The 26,270-nt window shown below is 46.6% G+C and overlaps 2 protein-coding genes across 4 annotated transcripts in view; one reads left to right on the top strand and one right to left on the bottom strand.

The window, feature by feature from the left end:
* Positions 1–1,421: 1,421 nt before the first annotated feature.
* Positions 1,422–20,988, bottom strand: RAB2B (RAB2B, member RAS oncogene family). 3 transcript variants are annotated; one of them, XM_070954276.1, is made up of 8 exons: positions 20,893–20,988; positions 13,863–13,934; positions 9,251–9,318; positions 8,983–9,065; positions 6,165–6,257; positions 3,486–3,597; positions 2,512–2,580; positions 1,422–1,921 (listed from the first exon to the last, which is right to left on the bottom strand). In XM_070954276.1, exons 1-8 carry the CDS (start codon positions 20,936–20,938, stop codon positions 1,817–1,819), a joined length of 648 nt encoding a protein of 215 aa, XP_070810377.1. In that variant the 5' UTR covers positions 20,939–20,988; the 3' UTR covers positions 1,422–1,816. The 3 variants fall into 3 exon arrangements, with proteins under 3 accessions (XP_070810377.1, XP_070810379.1, XP_070810378.1); XM_070954278.1 differs by lacking the exon at positions 20,893–20,988 and adding an exon at positions 20,716–20,811; XM_070954277.1 differs by lacking the exon at positions 20,893–20,988 and adding an exon at positions 20,585–20,632.
* Positions 20,989–21,548: 560 nt separating this feature from the next.
* TOX4 (TOX high mobility group box family member 4) overlaps positions 21,549–26,270 on the top strand; it is a 45,765-nt gene continuing 41,043 nt past the window's right edge. The window contains exon 1 of the mRNA XM_070954369.1: positions 21,549–21,642. Coding sequence (XP_070810470.1) covers positions 21,637–21,642 — 6 coding nt within the window. The 5' untranslated portion in view covers positions 21,549–21,636. The remainder of the gene's footprint in view (positions 21,643–26,270) is intronic.

Below are 26,270 nucleotides of genomic sequence, written 5' to 3'. Positions count from 1 at the left end.
GTTCTCCGAACTGCTTAGAAAGTTAACAACCGGTTCTCCTGAATAGGTGCGAACTGGCTGAATCCCACCACTGCTTTAAGAGGTAGGAAAGGACTCCCATTTGTTGACTTACAACTACTTGTTTAGTGACCAGTCAAAGTTAACAGCAGCAGAAGTAAAAGTGACTTACAACCATTTTTCGCACTTAATGACCATTGCAGCATCCCCATTGTCAAGTGATCAAAATTTGGGCACTTGGCAACCGGGTCATATTTATGATGGTCATAGTGTGCTAGGATCACATCAGGGGTGATATCTACTTACCTTCCTTACCGGTTTGGAAGCATGCGCGGGTCACATGAGCGCACAGACCTTCTGTGCATGCACAGAGGGTAAAAACACATTACTTCCTGGTTAAAACCAGGAAGTAAGGACACCCAGGCGAGTGGGCGGAGCTTTGCTCCGCCATCACTACCGGTTCTCCGAACCACCCGCCACGATCGCTACCGGATCGCCCGATCCGGTCAGAACTGGGAGCATTTCACGCCTGGATCAGTAATCACCTTTTGCAACCTTCGCTCAACAATCGCGATGCTGACTGAACGACTGCAGCGATTTGCTTAACGGCGGCAGCGAGGAAGGTCGCAAAGCAGAGCAAAACTGCTTAACCGCCGTTTTGCTTAGCCCCAACGTTCGGCCACAGTAGTCGTTACATCTGTTGTGGCTCCGACACCCGAGGCCGAATTATCGGAGGGAGAAGGCTCCGAACATGAAGGAGAGGAGTTGGCCAGGCCTCCCTCTCCAGGACCCTCCTCTCTGGCAATGCCTCAGGTGTCTCCCGTAGGAGAAGAGATTGGCCAGGAGCCAGATATCTCCTCACAGTCAGAAAGTGAAGGAGATAAGTCTTGGCTGGATCCACGCCAGCGTCGGAGAGACAAGCGCATGCAACAGAAAAGGAGGCGTGCCAGAGATTAAGCTGAGTCATTGGACCACACCCCACAGGGGATATAAGGGGGTGAGGTGGCCATTCAGACTCTGTGACGGACAAAACTAACTACTATCGAGTCACATTGCATCTTTGGAAACAACATTATCTGCCTTGGATTTAATTACGGACTGGACTTGACAATTCTTGAACTGTGTGTCTCTTGTTTATGAGTAAAGTTCTTGGCAAGCAGCTACTGGGTTGCTGCCAATCCTCTTATCGAAAGAATTGGTTGTCTGCAAGTTTATTTAAACCCCGGCTGTCTGTTTGTGTGTGTGAGAGAGACGGGGACAGAACAACGTCGAGGGCTACCTCCTCCATTGGAAAGTTGCGTTGAGAGAATTGCCATGGCAGAATATGAAACAAATCCTTTTGTCTAGTAGTCCGTCGCTTCCCTCACCCGCGGAAAAAGAGCCAGATAAAAGGAAAAGTGAAAACGTTTAATAGGAAGAGCGGAGAAAGCGTACATCACAGTTGAATATTAAAATTGGGCATGGTGACCTGGAAGATCCCCCCCAAAATTAAACGAGTCCAAGGTAGGGAAGTTTTCAACGGTGGGGAGAAAAGTCACTGCTGACAGAAAGCCAGATTGGAGGAGAGAAATAAAATACCTTTTCTTCTAGAAGAAAGACCGGTCAGCCCTGATGGGGAAATTTTGGAAAGGGACGGTCTAGCCCCCAGCCACAGATTTGATTCAGGTTAGCCCCAAATCCATATAAAAAGGGGAAAGGACAACTCGACGGGAAAATCCTTGCCTCCCCGCCTCCCCCAATACTGTTTGGATAAGAAATAAAAGGCACCATCCTCTGTTTGTTCCCAGCCTCAATGGGCCAGTCAAGATTTCAAGCAAACTTAGCAACAGCCCGATCGATCCCCCGAGCCTTGCGGTCCCGGGCGGAGGGGTGATCCACCCGGAATAACTGCTGGTTGTTTAGAGCCAATCCTGATCCCATTGCCCTGGAAAGGGAGAAGAAAAGGGATTTATCCATGTAAACATTGAAAACAAAGTCGGCCTGGTTACCTTAAGCTTATACTCTACATTTGGGGTGTCAAACTGGATTTCTTCGAGGGCCAGTTCTGTGGGTGTGGCTTGTTGGGTGTGGCAGGGGAAGGATACTGCAAAATCTCCATTCCCTCCCCACTTCTGGGGGAAGGATATTGCAAAATCTCCATTCCCACCTCACTCTGGGGCCAGCCAGAGGTAGAATTTGCTGGTTCTCCGAACTACTCAAAATTTCTGCTACCGGTTCTCCAGAACCTATCAGAACCTGCTGAATAGCACCCCTGCCCCGCGCGGCCCGTTTTTGGCCTTCCCGGCCTCCAGCAGCACTTTGCCGGTTAAAAACGGGCCACGTGGAGGCCCCATGTGAGGCAACTTCTGGAGGCAAGTTGTTCCACTGAATAATTGTTCTAACTGTCAGGAAATTTTTCCTTAGTTCTAGGTTGCTTCTCTCCTTGATTAATTATAATAAGACGGCTCTGTCCCATGGACAGAATTCCTGGCTACGGGTTTGACGGAGACCCAGAGAGTCTTCGGTCCAGCTCACCTCATTGGAAATGTCAAGTTCACCCTGCTGGATCTTTCTGTAGATGGCTTTAGCTGTGTTGAGAAAGGCCTGGGAACAGCAAACGGAAAGAAAAAGAAAATTCAAGATCAGCGTAAAATCTGGTAGAATAGACTCCTATTCATCTCGCATGAGAAGAGATATTTGAAACTAAAAAAGAGACCACAAGGTATTCTACATCCTCCACCTGTTGTGGCCCGCCGGTGGGACAGCGAGGAGGTTGGGGAGGAACTTGGGCCAGTCTTTGGGGCCAGGACCATCTGGGAGTTATGCACGGACTCTGGAGCCTCCAGAGTCGGACATCAGAGAGGCAGAGGAACAGGAGGAGCCTGTTCTTGGTGCGCACATGCACAGAGCTGCCAGAAGGCAAGAACAGTTAAAACAAAAGGGACGACTCGGTAGTAAGGCCTGGAGATGATTGGCCCCTCGGAGGCAGAGAGAAAGGTAGACAGCAGCGAGGCAGAGGAACAACTGGAGCCTGTTCCCAGTGCGCGCATGCGCTGAGCTGCCAGAAGACAAGAACAACTCAGAAAGCAGGGTTGACTCGGGAGTAAAGCCACACCTTGGAGGTGATTGGCCCCTTCCATAGGAAGTAAAAAAGAAGCGAACAGGGAGTGGGCTTTTGCAGGAAAACAATTTGTTCATTCCGTGACTCTGAGAGACTCTGTGCTAAGTTTTCCCTTGTACTGCGGTTGGAAACAAGTTACGTGGCAGCTTGCCAAACGAGTTAAGGTGTGTTGAGCACCATTCCTTTGAAAAAACTGTTTGCACAAACCTTGCTGACTGTGAATGAACGTAATTCACAGTCGTGTAAATAAAAGAGGTTTTGCCCAGACCAATTCCTGCCTCCTGCTTGTTAAGGTCAGAACACCGCCATCTGGCTGACAGGTTCAGAAGAAGTTACGCCGGGATTTCCAACCGCGGAGTTTCCAACATTTTTTTTTTTAAATCCTCACCTCTTCCACGTTGGCTGATGTCTTTGCGGATGTTTCCATAAAAACCATGCCATGTTCCCGGGCGAAAGCCTCCCCTTCTTCTTTCTGCACAACCCGCCGGTGCTCCATGTCACTACACGAAAAAAGGCAAACACGATGGTCAAGAGAGGATAAGAGCATAAAAGCCTCAAAGGAAGAACGATCATCATCTTCGTTTAATGACCCCATAATCCCTTGTGGGGTGGAGTCTGGGCAACTGACCTAGGCTTCCTGAGACAGTAAAAAGCACACGATTAGTCCCAAAAACCCTCTTTTTACTTCAACGGCTGTGAATTCTGTTCATTCACAGCCCGTAATGAGTCACAAATAGTTTGTAAAGAGTCCGACAGAAGTCTGCCACAGTCTTTCGGGATAAGGCTGATAAGCACCTACCTTTGACACGCTGCCAAAGACCTAATTGGCAATTAGCTTTGCAAGGCCACATGGAGCACAGAGTCAAAAATGGAGCTTCAGAATTTAAACCGATCAGCACAAACAAAGTTGCTTCCTCCAAAGGCTCAAGTGCCTTTGCTCCTCCTTTATGTTTTATGGGAGGGGCCAATCATCTCCAAGCCCTACTCCCGAGCGTCCCTTTTCTCTTAACTGTTCTTGGCTTCTGGCAGCTCTGTGCATGCGCGCACTGGGAACAGGCTCCCCCTGTTCCTCTGCCTCGCTGATGTCCGTCTCTGGAGGCTCTGGAGGCAGCACACAACTCCCAGATGACCCTGGCCCCCTCTCTGCCGCCAACACAGAGCCCTCGTCCGAGCCTTCCCCAGACTCCAGGACTGGCACATGTTCCTCCCCAACCTCCTCACTGTACAGCTCTGCTGCCAGCTCCGCAGGCCACCGGCAGACCACAATATGAATGGAGCTAGCAGAGTGTTTACTGGCCGGATGCCGTTCCTGTCACCAATGCAGAACATTGTTCAGCAGATATATTCTCATTGAGTGATCAGTGTTAAGAGGCAGTGTGGTGGTAGACCAGTGTGCTCGAAAAACAAATGGGTAGACCGGTGCGCTCCAAAAACAAATATTTATTTATTTATTTATTTATTTAATTAATTAATTAATTAATTAATTAATTAATTAGACTTATATGCCGCCCTATCTCCGCAGGACGCCCACGGCGGAAGGAGCGAAGGTCGGGGGCCACCCAGAGCTCCAGAGGGAGTTGATTCCAAATGGTGGGTGCCACCTACAGAGAAAGCTCTCTCCCTGGGGGTCACCAGGCGACATTGTCTGGCCGACGGCACCCTGAGTAGGCCCTCCCTGTGAGAGCGCACCGGGCGATGCGAAGTTGTTGCTGGCTGCAGATGGTCTGGCAAATATCCCGGGCCTAAGCCATAGGTAGACCGGTGCCTCCAAAAACAAATGGGTAGACTGGAATGCTCCAAAAATAAATGGGTGGACCAGTACAGCTCTGCAAGCCGTTAAAAGCCAGGTAGACCAGTACCTCTGCTAAATCCTAAAGAATTGTCATATGACCATCATGGGGTGGAGTTCCATCAGTACGCTGACGATATTCAGCTGTACATCTCCACCCCAGGCCACCCCAACGATGCCCTTGAAGTGATGTCCCAGTGCCTGGAGGCCGTGCGGGCCTGGATGGGGAGAAACAGGCTCCGACTCAACCCTTCCAAGACTGAGTGGCTGTGGGTTCCGGTGTCCCGATATAGCCAGCTGGTGCCATCGCTGGCTATTGGGGGCGAATCACTGGCCCCCACGGAGAGGGCTCGCAACTTAGGCGTCCTCCTGGATGCACGGCTGTCTTTAGAAGAGCACATGACGGCCGTGGCCAGGGGGGCTTTTTATCAGATACGCCAGTTGCGCCCCTTTCTGGATCGGGACTCCCTACGCACGGTCACTCAAGCACTCGTCACTTCCCGCCTGGACTACTGCAATGCTCTCTACATGGGGCTCCCCTTGGGGTGCACGCGGAGGCTAGTTAGTCCAGAATGCGGCCGCGCGGGGGATTATGGGAGCGACAGGGCGCTCACATATGACACCTCTCCTGTGTGAGCTGCACTGGCTTCCTGTGGTCTTCCGGGTGCGCTTCAAGGTGTTGGTGACCACCTTTAAAGTGCTCCATGGCTTAGGGCCAGGGTATCTGCGAGACCGCCTTCTACCGCCAATAGCCTACCACCGACTGGTTCACTCACACAGAGAGGGCCTCCTCAGGGTGCCGTCGGCCAGACAGTGCCGGCTGGCGACCCCCAGGGGGACAGCCTTCTCTGTGGCAGCACCCGCCCTCTGGAATGACCTACCCCCTGAGATACCCACGATATCAGACCTCTGGACTTTTCGTCGGGCCCTGAAAACACACCTATTCCATCTAGCTGGGCTGGCTTGATCCCATCCTCTCAGTTTTAATTGAATTCGGTTTTAATTGGGTTGTTTTTAAATCTTGGGCCGAAATTATTTAATTGTTTTTTAAATTGTTTTTAAATTTTATATGCAATGTTTTATCTTGGCTGTACACCGCCCTGAGTCCCGCAGGAGAAGGGCGGTATAGAAATAAAATAAAATAAAAATAAATAAATAAACCACACCCACAAAATAAGCCACGCCCACTGAACCAGTAGTAAAAAATTTTTAGAACCCATCCCTGGTGGGTGGGTGGGTGGGCAGGAAAGAAAAAACAGACCAAAGAGCCCACCTTACCTTTTATTGCCAATCAGCATGATGACCATGTGAGGACTGGAATGCTGCCGAGCGTCTTCTAACCAGGCATACAAATGGTTGAAAGTTTCCCGCCTGCGGAAAAAAACAATGAAGAAAAAAAACAAAAACAAAAAACAAAACCCAAAAGTCAAGTTGAAGATGAAAGCGATCAAAGCTTCCTGGAGAAACATCCTCTCCACCCCGCTTGCATTTGAGCTGCAGTTCGGCAGTTCAAATCTCGCCGGCTCAAGGTTGACTCAGTCTTCCATCCTTCCGAGGTGGGTAAAATGAGAACCCAGATTGTTGGGGGGGGGGGGGGGCGAAAGCCTGACTCTGTAAACTGCTTAGAGAGGGCTGCAAAAGCACCGGGAAGCTGTATATAAGTCTAAGTGCTATTGCTTGTCCCCAGAATCTGAGCTGGAGGAACGCAGGGGATTGGAGAGGAGTGCCACTTCCATTGTCACTTGGCATCCTGGTCCCTGAGGGAAAAAGTCTCTCAGATAAAAGGTGCGAGACCCCAGGTCTACTCAAACCCTTCCTTGTTCCCTTCCTTCCCACTTTTCAAAGCAATATCAAACAGAACAGAACAGAATAGAAAATATGGAATGGAATGGAATGGAATAGGATGGAATGGAATGGAATAGAATGGAATGGAATAGAATAGAATAGAAAATATGGAATGGAATGGAATAGAATAGAATAGAACATATGGAATGGAATAGAATGGAATGGAATAGTAGAATAGAATAGAAAATATGGAATGGAATAGAATGGAATGGAATAATGGAATGGAATGGGATAGGATAGGATAGAATTGGAAATATGGAATGGAATAGAATGGAATGGAATAGAAAAGAAAAGAAAATAGGGAAGGGAAGGGAAGGGAAGGGAAGGGAAAGAGAAGAGAAGAGAAGAGAAGAGAAGAGAAGAGAAGAGAAGAGAAGAGAAGAGAAGAGAAAATATGGAATGGAATGGAATGGAAGAGGAGAGGGGAGGGGAGGGGAGGGGAGTGGAGTGGAGTGGAGTGGAGTGGAGTGGAGTGGAGTGGAGTGGAGTGGAGTGGAGTGGAGTGGAGTAGAGTAGAGTAGAACAGAACAGAACAGAACAGAAAATATGGAATGGAATAGAATAGAAAATATGGAATGGAATAGAATGGAGAATGGAATGGAATAGAATATATGGAATGGGATGGAGAATAGACTAGATTAACTAGAAAATATGGAATGGAATGATATGTAATGGAATGATATGGAATGGAATGGAATGGAATGGAGAAGAGAAGAGAAGAGAAGAGAAGAGAAGAGAAGAGAAGAGAAGAGAAGAGAAGAGAAGAGAAAAGAAGAGAAGAGATTTATTTGGCCAAGTGTGATTACCTACATGAGGAATTTCCCTCCGGGGCAGAAACTCTCAATATACATGCAAAGCAACCTAATAAAAAGGTACATGTTGTGGAACCCAGATGAAGGGCCTTCTCTGTGGTGTCTCCCTTTCTTTTGGAACATCATCCCTGGGGAGATCAGACTGGCCCCCAATTTGACACTCTTTCGCAAGGCCCTAGTTTTGCCAACGACCTAGGGGAACCCAGAGTGGGACGGAGTCCATCAAGAGGCCTGTTAGATTGCTGCTTGTCACCAAGGGGCGGGGAATTATTGTTTTCATTCTTTGTATGTTGGGATTTTTATCTTTTGCAAGCCACTTAAAGAGTCCCTGAAATTGAATGGGCAGCCACTTAAATTATCTAAAGAAAGAAAGAAAGAAATTGGCCTGTTTAGGGAATATTAAGTTTCACCCATCTCTCTATCCCAGGGGTGTTAAACTTGATTTCATTGAGGTCTGCATCAGGGTTGTGTTTGACCTCGGAGGGCTGGGGTGGGTGGGCGTGGCTGGGGGTGGCCGTGGCACAGGGATGGCCGTGAGATGGGACTTGTGTTGGGGGCACCTGTGGTAGCTAAGTGCTAAGGCAGGACTTCGCTGAGACCCTCCCGCCCTCTCATTATAATCTTCCTTCCTTCCTTCCTTCCCTCTTCTTTTCCCTTCCCTTTGTTGTGGCCCACCAGTTGCCAGTGGATCTGGCAGCAGATTCGGACAGTGAGGTTGGGGAGGAACATGGGCCAGTCCTGGTGTCTGGGGAAGGCTCTGATGAGGGCTCTGCATCGGAGGCAGAGAGGGGGCCAGGGCCCTTTGACAGTTATCAACTGCCTTCGGAGTCAGACATCAGTGAGGCAGACGAACAGCTGGAGCCTGTTCCCAGTGTGCGCATGCACAGAGTTGCCAGACGAAGGGAACAGCTAAAGAACAAGGGTCGACTAGGGAGTAAGGCCACAGGTGGACGATGAATGGCCCCTCCCAGAGGGAATAAAAGAGGAGCGAAAGGGGAGTGGAGTTTGTAGGAGACAATTAGTTCATTCCTGCATTCTTGCCAAGTATTGCGGCGTCTGAAAGATATCGGCCTGGCCATTCTCCAAGCCTGATAAAGGTTGATAATTGGGAACTATCTTGAAAGACAGTGGGAGAGGAAAGACTTTGCTGGAGAGGAATTCACTGTAAATTAAATAAAAGGGGTTTATCGGGACGAGGACTCGGCTTCGTGCTGCTGGGGAAGCCTAGGTCCGTACACCCCCTTCATTCTCCTTTCTTCTTCCTTCCCCTCTTTCCTTCTTTTTCTTTCCTTGCTTGCTCTATCCGAATAATTCCGGCAGCTTAACGGAAGGACCTGCAAGACCATCAATGGTCCTTCAAAACCAAAACGTTGGGAACCGCCGGGCTAAACCATGAAACCTGATCCACTTCTAGGTTGTGTGTTGCGGTTGGGCCTCACCTGGTGATGTCATAGACCAAGAGCGCCCCGGCTGTTCCTCGGTAATACGAGCAGGTGATCGAACGGAAGGATTCCTGGCCAGCCTTCGGAGCAAAAGAGAAGCACCCAGAATTACGCATCCAACCTAAAGCATGAGCCACAACTGCACCACGGTTGTGGAGGTGGGATGGGAGCCGAGAGCAACGGCTCCTTGCTCCTTCTGGACAATCCAACCCCGGTGATCTCTTTTCCACACACCCTACCATTCCCACACAAGAGGATTCCTCACCGTATCCCAAATCTGCAGTTTGATCTTTTTGTTTTCAATGGTAATCATCCGTGCCCCGAACTCCACACCTGGTGGGGAAATGGAAAAGGAAGAGATTCAACTAGCGGTGAAATCTGGCCGGATCTATCCGGTTCGCACAAACCGGTAGCGCCAGTGGCGGGAGGCTCCACCCAGCTGCCGGGACGTCATTACGTCCCATTTTTGACCCTCTTTGCGCATGCACAGAAGAGGCGCACGGGTTCACACTTCCCAACTGGTAGCGACGGTAAGTGCATTTCACCGCTGGATTGCACAGGAACCAGGCTCAGTGGGCTGGGCTCTCACTTGCTCCCCGCTTTCTTGGCATGATCCCCCAGACTTGGATGAGGAAGGCAAGAATGTGTGTGTGGGGGGGGGAAATCGAGAGAAAGGCGGGAAGGAACAGAATGTGGAACAGTTTGTGAAATTAAGAGTCCAACAAGCAGAAGTACAAGAACAAAAGAAGGAATAACCACAGAGTTCCAGACACCGGGTGTTGGAAAATCTAGATTGAAATACACTTCGAAAGTGGGGGAATAGGTTTTTTTTTTCAAAGTTAAGACTCATTACCTATTGCCATGATGGTGAATCTATGGCACGCGTGCCCGAAGTGGCACGCAGAGCCATGTTGCTTGGCACGCACGACGTCGGCCATTCCTTTTTTGGGTTTCTGGCGTGCATGCGTGCACAATGATCAGCTGGCCTTTTTGCACCTAGAAAAGCTGGTCTTCCGTTTTCCTACGTGAGCATGCGCGCCACCCAGCTGATCGTCGTATGTGCATGTACGTCAGAAACCCCAGAAGAGTAGTTGGCTGAAACCGGAAGTTCAGTAACTGAAATCAGAAGCTCATTTTCAGGCACGTGCATGTGCCCTGGTCAGCTCCTCTTCTGGGTTGCGGCCCAGGTGCGCGCATGCATGCGTTCTCTTTTCGGCACTCGGTGCCGAAAAGGTTCGCCATCACTGACGTATTGTGTCGGGAAAACAGAAGGTAAGGGAAAAGAAATGATGCTTTAGCACAGTGATGGCGAACCTTTTCGGCACCGAAAGATGTGCGTTTCTGGGCTGCAACCCGGAAGAGGAGTTGCCCAGGGCGCATGCGCACCCCCAAAAATGAACTTCCAGTTTCAGCTACTGAACTTCCGGTTTTAGCCAGCTACTCTTCTGGGTTTCTGGCATTCATGTTCACACAACGATCAGCTGGCTGGCAGCATGCTCATGCAGGAAAAAAGACCAGCTCTTCTAGTTTCCAGCACTGCTGCATGCAAAAAAGGCCAGCTGATTGTCGCGCGAGCATGCACACCAGAAACCCGGAAGAGGAACAGGCAATGCCGCGCATGCCAGGTGACATGGTTCCACATGCCACTTCGGGCACACGTGCCATAGGTTTGCCATCCCGGCTTTAGCATCTTGAATCAGCTGATTTGAAATCACACCTTACCGCCTTAAACCTAAATCTGTTTACTCATTCAACCTGTGTTTCTCTTTCAACCGTGTTCTTGATTTTAGCTTCTTTCTTTGCCATCACCTTTTCCTACCCGTGATGGCGAACCTATGGCACATGTGCCAGAGGTGGCACGCGGAGCCCTCTCTGTGCCATGCACTCTATTGCCAGCTGCTCTTCTGATTTCCGGCAGCTGGTTTTTGCGGGCGCTGGAGCGCCAGAAAATGGCCGAAAAACGGCCCAAAAAAGGCCTGAATATGGCCAAAGAAACGGTAAAAAAACAGGCATGTACGTGCCAGCCAGCTGGACTTCAGGTTTCTGGCGCACGTGCATTCATGCGCATGAACGCGCGTTACGGTTTGGGCACTCGGTGCCGAAAAAGTTCGCCATCACTGCCATATACTGTACAAGATATTCTCCGCTGATTTAGGGAATTCTAAAAGTTCAAATCCACCTATCTTAAAAGTTGCCAAGTTGTGAAAAACACTGTTTTTTACAAACATCTCAGCGACAACCGACTCAAACTGGATGTTCAACTCGCAAATGGGTTATTACAAATTGTTCCCATTACCCCCCCCAGAATACCGTATGCCTAAATGATCCCGTTGGGAGTAATTATGCCCAATTTAAGAACCACTGCTACTCTACTAATCCAGCAATCAATAAACAACCCTTGTGTAGAATACATTGCGACATGTTGATGTGGTGAATTGATTTTGAATAGTGGGATAAGCAGACGTTATAATCCTTGCTTACAACAATCAGTTCTTATCTAGTCTGTCCTGGTTCATTAAAAAAAAAACCCTGATCTATCTTGGAGATTGTATGTATGTATGTATGTATGTATGTATGTATGTATGTACCATATTTTTCAGACTATAAGATGCACCTTGCTATAAGACACACCTAAATTTAGAAGAGGAAAATTTAGAAGAGGAAAAGCCTTGAAAACGGGCCAAAAAAAGCCTCGAAAATGGGACAGAAAAAGCCTCGAAAATGGGACGAAAAAAGTCTCAAAAATGGCCAAAAAAAGCTTCAAAAACGGGCCAAAAAAAGCCCTGAAAACAGGCTGAAAAAAGGCCCAAGAACAGGCTGAAAAGAGGCCCGAAAAGAGGCCTAAAAAAGCCCCGAAAACAGGACAAAAAAAGCCCCGAAAATAGGACGAAAAAAGCCCCCAAAACAGGACGAAACAAGGCCCAAGAACAGGCCAAAAAACAGGCCTGAAAAAAGGCTGAAAAAAGCCCTGAAAACAGGCCGAAAAAAGGCCCAAGAACAGGCCGAAAAAAGGACCGAAAACAGGCTGAAAAAAGCTCTGAAAACAGGACAAAAAAGCCCTGAAAACAGGCCGAAAAAAGGCCTGAAAACGGGGAGTGCGGAGCCCAACAAACAGCTGGCGGGTGGGCGGGGCTTCAGTAATCTTCAGTCTATAAGACACACAGACATTTTCACCCCCTTTTGAGAGACAAAAAAGTGTGTCTTATAGTCCGAAAATTACAGTATGTATATGTGAGGCAGTATGGTATAGTGGTTAAAGCAGTGTTTCACAACTTTGATATCTTTCTGGACTTCGGCTCCCAGAATTTCTACAGCCAGCAATATGCTAGCCTGGGAATTCTGGGAGTTGAAGCCCATACAACTTAAAAGCTGCAAAGGTTGAGAAACACTGGCTTAAAGTACCAAGCTAGAAACTGGGAGACTGTGAGTTCTAGTCTCGCTCTTGTCACACCCTTGGGCCGGTCACTTTCTCTCAGCCCTAGGAAGGAGGCAAGGCCAAGGCACTTTTGAAATCTTGCCAAGCAAACTGGAGGGATTCATCCAGGCAGTCGCCAGGAGTCGAGACTAATACAAAGCCACAAAAATATGTATTTATTCACTTTTGTAATACTTGCAAGAAAATGACGTGGATTTCTAGATCGGAAATTAGAGACTGCACCAGATTTTGTCTATATGCTTGGTTAGGGTTTATGACTGGCTTATTTTATGACTGATGTTATTAAGACTGTAGGACCATTAAGGAATTTACTTATTTCTATACATTTATATGATGCCTCATCTGGGCAGCTATATGTTATTGATTTGGATAGCATAATTTATTATTTTTATTTATATATTTATTTATCAAATTTATAAGGTTATTGCATTACGTTCTTGATTAAATTATCTTTCCATTAATATATAATTTTATGCTACTACTCCAAAAGAATGGTGTTACTAGCTAGTTTTAGAAAATACACTTTTTTTTTTTTTTAATTTAGATGCCGCCCTTTTCCGGAGACTCAGGGCAGCTTACAATGTGCTAAGTACTTTCCCAAAAGGTTTCCACAATTTTGGCCACTATTGATTGTATCTATCTATCTATCTATCATATCTATCATATTTATCTACCTATCTATCATATCTATCATATCTATTCTATCCTATCTATCTATCTATCTATCTATCTATCTATCTATCTATCTATCTATCTATCATCTATCTATCATATTTATCTATCTATCATATCTATCATATCTATCTATCTATCATATCTATCATATCTATCTATCTATCTATCTATCTATCTATCTATCTACCTACCTACCTACCTACCTACCTACCTACCTACCTACCGGTATCTATCTATCTATCCATCCATCCATCCATCTTTTTTTTTTTCCATTCAATTGTGTCCGATTTTCAAAAATGGTCTGGGCAGGTCCTTGCAATTTTTCTTGGCAATTCCCCACGCACCCAAAAAGTGGTTTGCCAGTGCCGTCTCCTTCCTAAGGCTGAGAGAAAGTGACTGCCCCAACGTCATCCAGTTGGCTTGGTGCCAATGTTGGAACTAGAACTCACCTTCTAGTCACCTCCTGGTGAAATGGGCGCCAAACAAATTTAATCAATTCTCCTGTTTTCTAGCCTGGGGCCGTAACCACTACACCGAGCTGACTATCCATATTGTATAGAGTATCTATGTTGTAAATATCCCATCTACTATATCTTCTCAGCATGTTGGAACATGGAACTGTTGTCTATATGAGTTTTAACCCCAGTACCCTGTTGGTATTGTAATAATAACAGTGATTTGTCTATCAATAGGGCATCTAGGTAAGCAAATTTCCAACCATTATGGTTCCCCAAGACTCACAGAGCCATCTGGCATTGATTCTCACCGATTGTCAAATCATGAACAGCCATAAACCGTTTATCTGTGAATTGTAGCAAGAGGCATGATTTCCCGACACCTTAAACAAACAGATCAAATATTATTGTAAACTCCTACGCTAAAAAAAAGGAGAGATTTGTGTCGAACTTAGGCACTCTATAGAACAATTTACTGATGCATTTATATTCTTTATCGGTGCAAACTATACCTGTTTAACTTTATAATCCCTCATTTTTTAATAAACCACATTTCCCTGAGATATAGGAGTGGATCCTAAATTATAGAATAATTAGAAGTATATTAGAAAGCTCTACTGAATACAGACTCTGAAATTCTGTTTTTGCTGTATTTCTGCATATTAGATATTTGGATTCTTTTGCGGTAAAGCCTTCTAAACTATCTTCTGTTTTGAAGTAAGTCATAAAGATTCCCTCTTTAAGGGAGATAAGCAGTCCGTAATTGTGAAAAATGATAGATAGATAGATAGATAGATAGATAGATAGATAGATAGATAGCTGTATTTTTCGGACTATATGACGCACTTTTTTTTGTCTTCCAAAAGGGGCCGAAAATGTCTGTGCATCTTATAGACCGAATATTGCCGAATCCCCATCTACCCGCCAGCCATTTTTTGGCCTCCGTACGACCTATTTTCGGGCCTTTTTTAGGCCTTCTTTTGGCCCATTTTCGAGGCTTTTTTCAGCCTGGTTTTGAGGCTTTTTTGTCAGGGGGAAAAAAGCCTTGAAAACGGGCCAAAAAGCCTCGAAAATGGCCCCCCAAAAGCCTCAAAATGGGCCAAAAAAGCCTCAAAAATGGACAAAAAGAGCCCAAAAAGGGGCTTCAAAAAGGGGCCGCAAAAAGCCTTGAAAACAGGCTGGAAAAAGCACCCAAAACAGGCTGAAAAAAGCCTCATAAATGGGCCAAAAAAAGCCCCCAAAACAGGTCGAAAAAAGCCTTGAAAATGGGCCGAATAAAGCCCCGGAAACAGGCCAAAAAAAGCCTTGAAAATGGGCCGAATAAAGCCCCGGAAACAGGCCGAAAAAAGACTGGAAAAGGCCTGAAAAAAGGGAGGCCAAAAACTTTTTTTTTTTTTTGAGAAAACTTTTATTTTTAAACAAAACTTAAAACATAAAACAATTATCATCCATTACAATTACAGAAAAGAGGCCAAAAACTTTTTGTTGTTGTTTTCCTCTTCTAAATTTAGGTGTGTCTTATAGTCAGAAAAATGTGGTTGGTAGATAGATAGATGATAGATAGATAGATGGATAGATAGATAGATAGATAGATAGATAGATAGATAGATAGATAGATAGATAGATAGATAACAACAAATAACTGGAGTTTCTACAAATGCAAGTCAAATTAGCAATAAGAAAAAAGCAACTCTGATCAACCCAATTTGCCTAGAATACAGATAGTCCTCGACCTACCGTTCACTTAGTGACCAAAGTTACAACAGCCCTGGAAAAAAGTGACGTAGGACCATTTTTCAGTTACGACCATTCAACCACCACCACTCCCGTGATCATATGATCAAAACTGAGATGCTTGGCAACTAGTTCACACTTACGACCGTGGCCGCGTCCCAAAGTCATGCGATTCCCCTTTTGCGACCTTCGGACAAGCAAAGTCAGTGGGGAAGCCAGATTCACTGAACAAGCGGGGTGACCGACTTGTCAACCGCAATGATTCACTTAACAACTGCGGCGAGAAAGGTCGTAAACTCGGGCAAAACTCACTTAACAAATATCTCACCGAACAAAGAGAAATTTGGGGCTCCGTTGGGGTCGTAAGTCGAGGACTACCTGTACTTCCTTTAGAGAGGGAAACGGACTCCCAAAGAAGTTTCCTGAGTCTTCATCTTGCTTTCCATCCCATAATATACTCTGGACAAAAGATACGGAGAAGTGTTTTCTAAATTTGGGGATTTTGAAGGTGGTTGGACTTCAATTCCCATGCTTTTTAAAGCTTCCGAATTTGAAAAGCACCAGTACGGAATCATTTCTTGCTGCATTTGTTAAATGAATCAGTGCGGTTGTTAAATGAGTAACCTGGTTGTTAAGTGAATCCGGCTTCCCCATTGACTTCCCTCGTCAGGTCACAAAAGGTGAAGAAGCCGCGACCCAGGGACACTGCCACCATCATAAATACATGCCAGTTTATTGTATTTATATATGATTCTCTCTTCTGTGACTTTTATTGTTTTTGATATGATGTTTTTATATTCTTGTAAGCCACCATGTGCGAACAGGCGGCAATATAGAAGAGCCTTGGTGGCGCAGCAGACTAAAGTGCTGTTAAATAGCACCAGCTGCCTGCAATTAACTGCAAGTTCAAATCTCACCAGGCTCAAGGTTGACTCAGCCTTCCATCCTTCCGAGGTAGGTAAAATGAGGACCCGGATTGTTGGGGGCAATAAGATGACTTTGTATAAAAAAGAACAGCGCTTGGGGGGGGGGGGCGAAAGCCCTACTAAGCAGGTATATACAAAAGTATGAAGGCTATTGCTTAACGCATTGTAAGCCGCCCTGAGTCTCCGGAAAAGGGCGGCATATAAATTGAACCAATAAATAAATAAATAAATAAATAAATAAATAAATAAATAAATAAATAACAGAGTTGGAAGGGTCTAATCCCCTGCTTAGGTAGGAAACCCTACACCATTTTAGACAAATGGTTATCCGACCTAAATAAAATGAATGAATGAGTGAGTGAATAAATAAATGGCCAATTTTTGATCACGTGACCATGGGGATGGTCGTAAGTGTGTGAAAAATGGTCATAAGTCACGTTTTCCAGAGCTGTTGTTAACTTCGAACGGTCACTAAATGAATGGTCGTAAGCCGAGGACTACGTGAAATGGGAGAAGCCGGACTTTCAAATAACTGAACTACATAAAGAGGGAGTCAAACTATTCTCCGAAGCACCTGAGGGCAGGAACAAGAAGCAATGGATGGAAACTAATCAAGGAGAGAAGCAACTTAGAACTAAGGAGGAATTTCCTGACAGTGAGAACAATTAATCAGTGGAACAATTTACCTCAGAAGTTGTGGGTGCTCCATCATTGGAGGTTTTTAAGAAGAGATTGGACAACCATTTGCCTGAAATGATACAGGGTTTCCTTCCTGAGTGGGGGTTTGGACTAGAAGTCCATTTTATACTAAATTTATATTGGTAAATATAAATTTGGTATAAAATGGTTTGTCGTGAATGCGACTGCTTGAGGGCTCCTGGATTGGAGCTGAAAGGCAAAAGGGAGCAGAATGCCCCCTCCCATATGTTGGGGTAGACCAGGTATCTCGGTAAACACTTAATCTTTCCCCTGGCTCAAGCTAATGAAGGGAGGAGAACTTGTGGCTCAGAAGGTTAATTCAACTGCCTAACATGCAGGAAGCCCAAGTTTGAATCCAAGTAAGGGTATGGCTAGCTGATGAAAGCTAAACGGCTTGAAATAGATCTATACTAGTCTCCCTTTATTTATCAGCAAAATATATATTTTATATATATATAAATATATATAATATATATATATTGCTATATATATATATGTGTGTGTGTGTATGTGTGCTATATATATGTGTGTGTGTGTGTGTGTGTACAGTTAATATCTCGGGTTTCTTCCCGTGTAATTGTAAACATATCCTTAAAAGGGTAGTAGCGACGTTTCGACGAAATCGCATTCGTCATCTTCTGGCTGATGTTCTCGGTTTGGTGCTTATGGGCAAACTACTACCCTTTTAAGGATATGTTTACAATATCCTCGGAAGAAACCCGAGATATTAACTGTACACACATATATACCCGTGAAAACTTTTACACACACACACACACACACACACACACACATATACATATATATATATATAGTATATATATGTGTGAGTGTATATGTGTCTCTGTGTGTGTGTGTGTATGGGTTTTCTATCGAATCCCAGAAGGGTATGGCTAGCTGATGAGAGCTAAATAGCTTGAAATAGATCTATACTAGTCTCCCTTTATATTTTTGTCAGTAAATATAAATTTAACACAATATATATATATATCCACACATACATACACATACACCATATTTTTCGGAGTATAAGACACACTTTTTCCCCCCTAAAAGAGGATGAAAATTTGGGTGCGATTTATACACCGAATGTAGCCTCGGCCACCCGCCATCCTCTACCCTTTGGCCTCTGCCTCCCAGCAATTTGCCTCCTTGCAGCAAGCACCCCGTTTTAGTTTCAGCTTCAGCACAGCCTGATTAGCACAAGCAGCTGATTTGTCGGTTGGATCGGCTTCCCGACCATCAGCTGTTTCAGGCTGCAGGGATTGCCTATTGCTGCGTCCGTGTGCCCCATTTTCGCTGTTTGCTACAAGGAGTCAAATTGCTGGGAGGTAGATTTCATTTTTCTTGTGCTGATAAGGCTGTGCTGAAAATTTATTTATTTATTTATTTATTTATTTATTTATTTATCCATTTTTATGCCGCCCAACTCCTGAGGGACTCTGGGCGGCTAACAACAAAGAATAAAAGAATGCGAACAATATCCCATACATAAGTTAAAAACAACATTAAAACCTATACATTCCAATTCGTGGCCGGATCTCGCAAGATCACCGTAGCGAGATCAAGGGCCCCAGGCCTGCCGGAAGTGCCAGGTCTTCACCGCTTTCCGGAAGGCCAATAGGGTGGGGGCATTTTCAAATGAAAATGAAACTGGCTGTTTGCTGCCAGGAGGCAAATTAAGATTAAGATAATTTTATTTCTATACAAGATTAAGATAATTTTATTTCTCTACAAATTGCTGGGAGGCAGAGGCATTTTTTTTCTTCTTGTTTTCCTCCCCAAAAAAGGTAGGTGCATCTTATAGTCTGGAGTGTCTTATACTCCAAAAAATACGGTTAGAATAGAATAGAATAGAATAGAATAGAATAGAATAGAATAGAATAGAATAGAATAGAATAGAATAAGAAAGGGAATAGAATAGGATAGGATAGGATAGGATAAGAAAGGAGATAGGATAGGATGGATAGGATAGGATAGGATAGGATAGGATAGGATAGGATAGGATAGGATAGGATAGGATAGAAAAGAATAGAATCATTTATTGGCCAAGTGTGATTGGACACACAAGGAATTTGTCTTTGGTGCATATGCTCTCAGTGTACATAAAAAGACAAGATACATTCGTCAAGAATTATATGGGACAACCCTTAATGATAATCATAGGGTACAAATATAGATAGATAGATAGATAGATAGATAGATAGATAAGTATATAGGTATATATATATAAAAAGGCAGGGCTCTATAAAGGGTGTTTATGTATTTAGTGACTTCTCTTTGTATTAATCATTAAAGCGGTAACTTTAAATGGTTCCTTTCCTAACCTTTTAATAGACCTGCTACTGTTTCTGCTATCCAAGAGATAAAATGCCAAACTTATAAACAGAAGGAAGGTTACATTTGTTTCAACCCAGTGTAACTTTGCGGTGATTGTTTTATGCCTTTAGTCTTATCAGGAATCTTGGGAGATTTAAAAGCAGTGTTGGGAGAGGTACATACTGAAAAAAAGGAATGCCTGTATACAGGAAGTCCTCGACTTACGACCACTGAGCCCGAACTTTCTAAGCAGGACAGCTGTTAAAGTCAGTTTTGCCCCATTGTGTGATTTTTCTTGCCACAACCGTTTAAGTGAATCACTGCAGTGGTTAAATTAGTAACATGATTGTTTAGTAAATCTGGTTTTCCCATTGACCTTGTCAGGTCACCAGAGATGATCACATGATCCTGGGACACTGCAGCCATCATATAGTATATGCCAGTGGCCAAGCCTCTGAATTTTGGTTATAAGTCACTTTTTTTTTAGTGCCATTGTAACTTTGAACAGTCACGAAATAAATGGTTGTAAGTCTAAGACGACTTGCAGATCAGTTTCCTCAATTTTGGCTTCTTTTAAGTTGCGTGGACTTCAACTCCCAGAATGCAGTGGTCAAGGTGAGAACCAGTGTGCAGTCCACGACTTATGACAATTAAACCCAAGATTGTTGCTGCTAAGTGAGACAGTTGTTAAGTGAATTTTGCTGCATTTTACGACTTTTTCCTCCACCGTGTTTAAGCGAATTACTGCAGTTGTTAGGTAAGTCACATGGTCCTTGACTTACGACCGCAATCGAGCCCAAAATTTCTGTTGCTAAATGAGACCGTTGTTAAGTGAATTTTGCCAGCATTTTACGACCTTTCCCGCTACCGTTTTTAAGCAAATTAACTGCACTTGTTAACTCAGCCACCGGGTCCTTGACTTACGACCCGCGATTGAGCCCAAAATTTCCATTGCCAAATGAGAAACTTTTGTTCAGTGAGTTTTTGCCCCGTTTTACGACATTCCTTGCCACCGTCGTGAAGCAAATCATCGACGTTGCGAAGCCGATAACCCGGGGTTGTTAAGTGAATCTGACTGTTCCCCCCCCATTGACTTGTCAGAAGGTCCCAAAAGAGGATCCCACGACCTACCTCCCCCCCCCCCCGTCTGAGGACCCTCCCACCGTCATAAACACGAGTCGGTTGCCAAACGTTTGAATTTTGATCCCGGCAACGTGAGTGGGGAATGCTGCAACAGCCGGCCGTTAAGTGTGAAAAACGGTCACAAGTCCCTTTTTTCCAGCGCCACTTCGAACGGTCGCTAAACGAACGGTTGTTAAGCCGAGGACTACCTGTATAGTTAGAGATCAGGCTACCTGTTATAGATTCAATGTCGGTTTCTTCCCTTTTTTTTTGTGCTCCAATCTTGGGTCAACCTGGGGATTGGATGAGGCCAGATCGTGGTTTGTCACAAACCTGACCTCAAAAAACCTAACTTAGATTTAACCACGTTCTGATATTAATGCAACCACGGCTCCTAGAGAGTCCCTGGGGTGAGAAAGCGGCTTCATTGAATTCCCCCTTGTCCTTTCTTTGGTCTCGTCATCCAACCCTCACCCCAAAGCGCAGTAGCGCACCCCAAAAAATCTTAGGACACACCCCCTCCTCTCAGCCCCTCCCCTACCGGTGTCCCCGATGATAACGTATTTGAAAAGGTAGGCATAGGACATGGCGCCGAAGGCCCCGGAAGCCCGGCCCCAACCGCCGCTCTCATTCCCACTCGGACGCTCTGGTTTTCCTTTTCCGGTTTCTTTCAATTGAAGGCTAAAGGGATTTAAAAAAAAAAAAAAAAAAACCCTTTGTCTAGTCCAGAGGGCCCCCCCCATTGTCCGGCCTCGAAAGGCGGCGGCGACGCTCTAGGCCCAGGCGGAAGTTACAACTCCACGGTTGTAACAGCGAACCGTTGGCTTTGACGTCACATCCGCCGGCTTCCGTTGGCCTCTATAGCGTGTCTCTCTCTCTCTCCCACCACCACCACCACCACTACTTTCTTCACTGCCCCTCGAGGCGTCGGAGCCGCTTCCCGCTCGCCGCCTTGAACGGCGCCTGAGGGGGAATTAAAAACCTGCGGGGAGGGAGAGGAAGAGGAGGAGAAGAAGAAGGAGGAGGAGGGGAAAGAAAGCTCTCTCTCTCTCTCTCTCTCTCTCCCCGTTCCTCCCGCTTTCCCAACCCCTGACCATAGAGAAAAGGGAAGGGAAGAAAGGCAACGTGGGGCGGAAGTGACGCGTCCCCGGCCGTCGCCTCTTGGAGGTGGGCGGCCTCCATTCCGGTTCCGGTCGGAGAGCCTGTGGAGGAAGAAAGCAGGGGGGAGGGGGAGAGTCTGGTAGGGGTCTCCCCCCCTCTTCGTCGCGGCTCCGAAGCGGCGGCCATGGAGGTGAGGGGGGCGAGTTGAACCGCCTTGTCTGCCGTATGGGTGGAGGGGAGGAGGGCGGCGGGAGGCTGTGGCTGCCGAGGAGGAGGAGGAGGAGGAGGGAGGGGCGGGCGTGGTTGAGGGGGGGGGCTGAGACGTGGGGTGGCGTCAATGGAAGCTGAGGGGCTCGAGAAGAGAGGAGGGCTTGTTTCTCTCACCCCCCCACCCACCCGCCCGCCTGCTCTTTCCGACGTTCCCTCTCCCTCCCTCTCTCTCCGGGGTTTGCGGGGTTTAACAGCTCCAGCGGTGGTCCTCAGCCCCCCCTTCGGACCCCATCCGGGCAGGTGGGCTTTCTCGAGACGGATGGCTTGGCCGGTGGCCGTTGGGGAGGGAGGGAGGTGGGGGGGGTAACGGGTTTAGCTCTTCCCGCTGCTTTGAGTTCCTTTGAGCGGTATGAACACGTGCCCGTTCGAGACCGTGTGGATATATATATATATATGTTATTAAGAGTTCACCGTGTCAATAGGTTGTCTGTCTGTCTATCATCTGTATCTATCATCTATCTTCTCTCTCTCTTATCTATTTATCTACTATCTGTCAGTCTCTCATCTGTCTGTATATCTTCTCTCTCTTCTCTATCGGTCTATCTTCTGTGTCTATCTGTCATCTCTCTTCTCTCTCATCTGTCTGTGATCTGTCTATCATCTGTGTCTATATGTCTGTCTGTCTATCATCTGTCTCTATCCTCACTCTTATCTATCTGTCTATCTTCTGTGTCTGTCGGTCGTCTATCTTCTCTATCTCTTATCTATCAGTCTGTGATCTGTCTATATCATCTGTGTCTGTATCATCTGTCTGTCTTCTCTCTCATCATGTCTGTCTGTGATCTGTCTATATCATCTATGTCTATATATGTCTGTCTGTCTATCATCTGTCTCTATCCTCTTATCTATCTGTCTATCTTCTGTGTCTATCATCTATCTTCTCTCTCTTATCTATCAGTCTGTCTGTGATCTGTCTATCATCTGTCTGTATCATCTGTTTGTCTTCTCTCTCATCTGTCTGTGATCTGTCTATATCATCTATGTCTATATATGTCTGTCTGTCTATAATCTGTCTCTATCCTCTTATCTGTCTATCTTCTGTGTCTATCATCTATCTTCTCTCTCTTATCTATCAGTCTGTGATCTGTCTATATCATCTGTGTCTATATCATCTGTTTGTCTTCTCTCTCATCTGTCTGTGATCTGTCTATATCATCTGTCTATATATGTCTGTCTGTCTGTCTATCCTCACTCTTATCTGTCTATTTTCTGCGTATCGGTCGTCTATCTTCTCTCTCTCTTATCTATCAGTCTGATCTGTCTATATCATCTGTATCGATATCATCTGTCTGTCTTCTCTCTCATCATCTGTCTGTCTGTGACCTGTCTATATCATCTGTGTCTATATATGTCTGTCTGTCTGTCATCTGTCTCTATCCTCACTCTTATCTGTCTATCTTCTGTGTCTATCGGTCGTCTATCTTCTCTCTCTCTTATCTATCAGTCTGTGATCTGTCTATATCATCTGTGTCTATATCATCTGTCTTCTCTCTCATCATCTGTCTGTGTGATCTGTCTATATCATCTGTGTCTATATATGTCTGTCTGTCTGTCTATCATCTGTCTATCCTCACTCTTATCTGTCTGTCTATCTTCTGTGTCTATCTGTCATCTATCTTCTCTCTCTCTTATCTATCAGTTTGTCTGTGATCTGTCTATATCATCTGTGTCTATATCATCTGTCTGTCTTCTCTCTCTTCTGTCTGTGATCTGTCTCTATCCTCACTCTTATCTATCTGTCTATCTTCTGTGTCTATCATCTATCTTCTCTCTCTTATCTATTATTTATTTATTTATTTATTAATCAAATTTCTATACCGCCCTACTCCCGAAGGACTCAGGGCGGTGAACAGCCAAGATAAAATACAGATAATACAAATATTAAAAAAAATCCCTTAAAATTATTAAATATTTTGGCTGAAACACAGATTAAAACACCCAATTTATAAAATCACAAATTAAAAAATTTAAAAAATTTAAAAGATGGGAGTTAGGCCAGGCCAGCTTGCTGACATAGAAAAGTTTTGAGAGCACGGCGAAACGTGCGCAGGTCCGGGATCTTCCGTATCTCTGGGGGGAGCTCGTTCCAGATGGTAGGTGCCCCCACAGAGAAGGCTCTCCCCCTGGGGGCCGCCAGTCTACACTGTTTGGCCGACGGCACCCTGAGGAGCCCCTCTCTATGGGAGCGTACTGGTCGGTGAGAGGCTATTGGTAGCAGAAGGCGGTCTCGTAGATAACCCGGTCCGATGCCATGGAGCGCTCTAAAGGTGGTAACCAAAACCTTGAAGCGCACCCGGAAGACCAGTGCAGCTCGCGCAGGAGGGGGGGTCACATGGGAGCGCCACGTCGCTCCCATAACCACCCGCGCGGCCGCATTCTGGACCAGCTGGAGCCTCCGGGTGCTCCTCAAGGGGAGCCCCATGTAGAGAGCATTGCAGTAGTCCAAGCGGGAAGTAACGAGAGCATGAGTGACCGTATTTAACGAGTCCCGATCCAGAAAGGGACGCAACTGGCGAATCAGGCGGACCTGATAAAAAGTCCCCCTGGCCACGGCCGTCATGTGCTCTTCTAAAGACAGCCGTGAGTCCAGGAGGACACCCAAGTTGCGAGCCCTCTCCGTGGGGACCAGTGACTCGCCCCCAATAGTCAGTGATGGCACCAGCTGACTATATCGGGATGTCGGAAACCACAGCCACTCGGTCTTGGATGGGTTGAGCCTGAGTCTGTTTCTCCCCATCCAGATCCGCACGGCCCCCAGGCACCGGGACATCACTTCAAGGGCATCATTGGGGTGGTCCGGGGTGGAGATGTACAGCTGAGTATCATCAGCGTACTGGTGGTACTTCACCCCGAAACCACGGATGATCTCACCCAGCGGCTTCACATAAATGTTGAACAAAAGGGGCGAGAGGACCGACCCTTGTGGCACCCCACATACAAGGGGCCTCGGGGTCGACCTCTGCCCCCCTGTCAACACAGACTGCGACCGGTCAGAGAGAAAGGAGGAGAACCACCGTAGGACGGTGCCCCCCACCCCTAACTCCTCTAGCTGGTGCAGCATGATACCATGGTCGATGGCATCAAAAGCCGCTGAGAGGTCTAATAGGACCAGGACAGAGGAACAGCCCCTGTCCCGAGCCCTCCAGAGATCATCAACCAACACGACCAATGCCGTTTCCATGCTGTACCCAGGCCTGAAGCCCGACTGGAACGGATCCAGATACGACGATTCATCCAGGTACTGGGGGAGCTGTCGCGCTACCACACTCTCAACAACCTTCGCAACGAAGCGAAGGTTGGAGACTGGACGATAGTTAGCCAATGTTGCCGGGTCCAGGGAAGGTTTCTTGAGGAGAGGCCTCACCACCGCCTCTTTCAAGGCGGCAGGGAAGACACCCTCACTCAAGGAAGCATTTATAATCCCCTGGAGCCAGCCTCGTGTAACCTCCCGAGAGGCCAGCACCAACCAGGAGGGACACGGATCCAGTAAACATGTGGCTGCGCTCAGTCTGCCCAGTATCCTGTTCACGTCTTCGGGCGTCACAGAATCAAACTCTTCCCAGATAATACTCACAAGACCTGCCTCTGTCCTCCCCGCCCAATCTACCCAGTGAGAGTCCAGATGTTCCCGAATCTGAGCGATTTTGTCATACAGATACTGTACAAAATCCTCGGCTCTACCCTCCAAGGGGTCCTCCCGCGATTCCTGGTGGAGCAGGGAGCGGGTCACCCTAAACAGGGCGGCCGGGCGATTATCTGATGACGCAATAAGAGTGGCAAAATAGTTATACTTCGCCACTTTTATCGCCACCAGGTAGGTCTTAATATGAGACCTTACCAGTGTTCGGTCAGATTCAGAATGGCTGGCCCTCCAACCACTCTCCAGGCGTCTTTTCCGGCGCTTCATCTCCCTCAGCTCCTCGGTGAATCAAGGAGCCAGGCGAGATCGACGCCGGGTCAGAGGCCGCAAAGGCACGACCCGATCCAAAGCTCCAGCGGCCGCCCTATCCCAGGCGGCCACCAGCTCCTCAGTCGAGCCGTGTGCCAGAGCCTCAGGAAATGGCCCAAGCTCCGTCTGGAACCTATCAGGATCCATATTAGTCTGTCTACCTTTGTCTGTGATCTGTCTATATCAGTGGTCCCCAACCTTTTTATCGCCGCGGCCCGCTGAGCGCGCGCATGGGTGGGGGCACGGCCCAGAAGCTTTTGCGCACGGCCCATTGCGCACGGCCCAGGAGCCTTTGCGCTGCAGCGTTCATGTCCCCCGGCCGGTCTGCGGACCGGTGCCAGGTACTCCACGGCCCGGCACCGGTCCGCGGACCGGGGGTTGGGGACCACTGGTCTATATCATCTGTGTCTATATATGTCTATCATCTGTCTCAATCAATCTTCTCTCATCTATCTGTCTATCTTCTGTGTCTCTGTAATCTGTCTATCTTCTCTCTTATCTGTCTGCCTCTCTACTGTGTGTGTATCTGTGATCTGTCTATATCGTCTGTGTATGTCTTTCTATCATCTGTCTCTATCTTTTCTCTCTTATCTATCTTC

Source organism: Pituophis catenifer, unplaced genomic scaffold (genome assembly GCF_029215685.1).
Source record: "Pituophis catenifer annectens isolate HBS135680 unplaced genomic scaffold, rPitCat1.0.hap2 SCAF_15, whole genome shotgun sequence".
NCBI classification, from domain to species: Eukaryota; Metazoa; Chordata; class Lepidosauria; order Squamata; family Colubridae; genus Pituophis; species Pituophis catenifer.
The sequence above is the reverse complement of the archived record's forward strand: the minus strand, read 5'-3'. Positions and strand labels throughout refer to the sequence as shown.

Coding starts and splice junctions, on each gene's coding strand:
- RAB2B (XM_070954278.1), bottom strand. CDS start 20,779: ATGAAGCCGCTTTCTCACCCCAGGGACTCTCTAGGAGCCGTGGTTGCA. Junction 9,066..9,250: donor AACTGCAGATTTGGGATACG/GTGAGGAATCCT, acceptor TTTGCTCCGAAG/GCTGGCCAGGAATCCTTCCG. Junction 2,581..3,485: donor CATCAGCCAACGTGGAAGAG/GTGAGGATTTAA, acceptor TGCTGTTCCCAG/GCCTTTCTCAACACAGCTAA.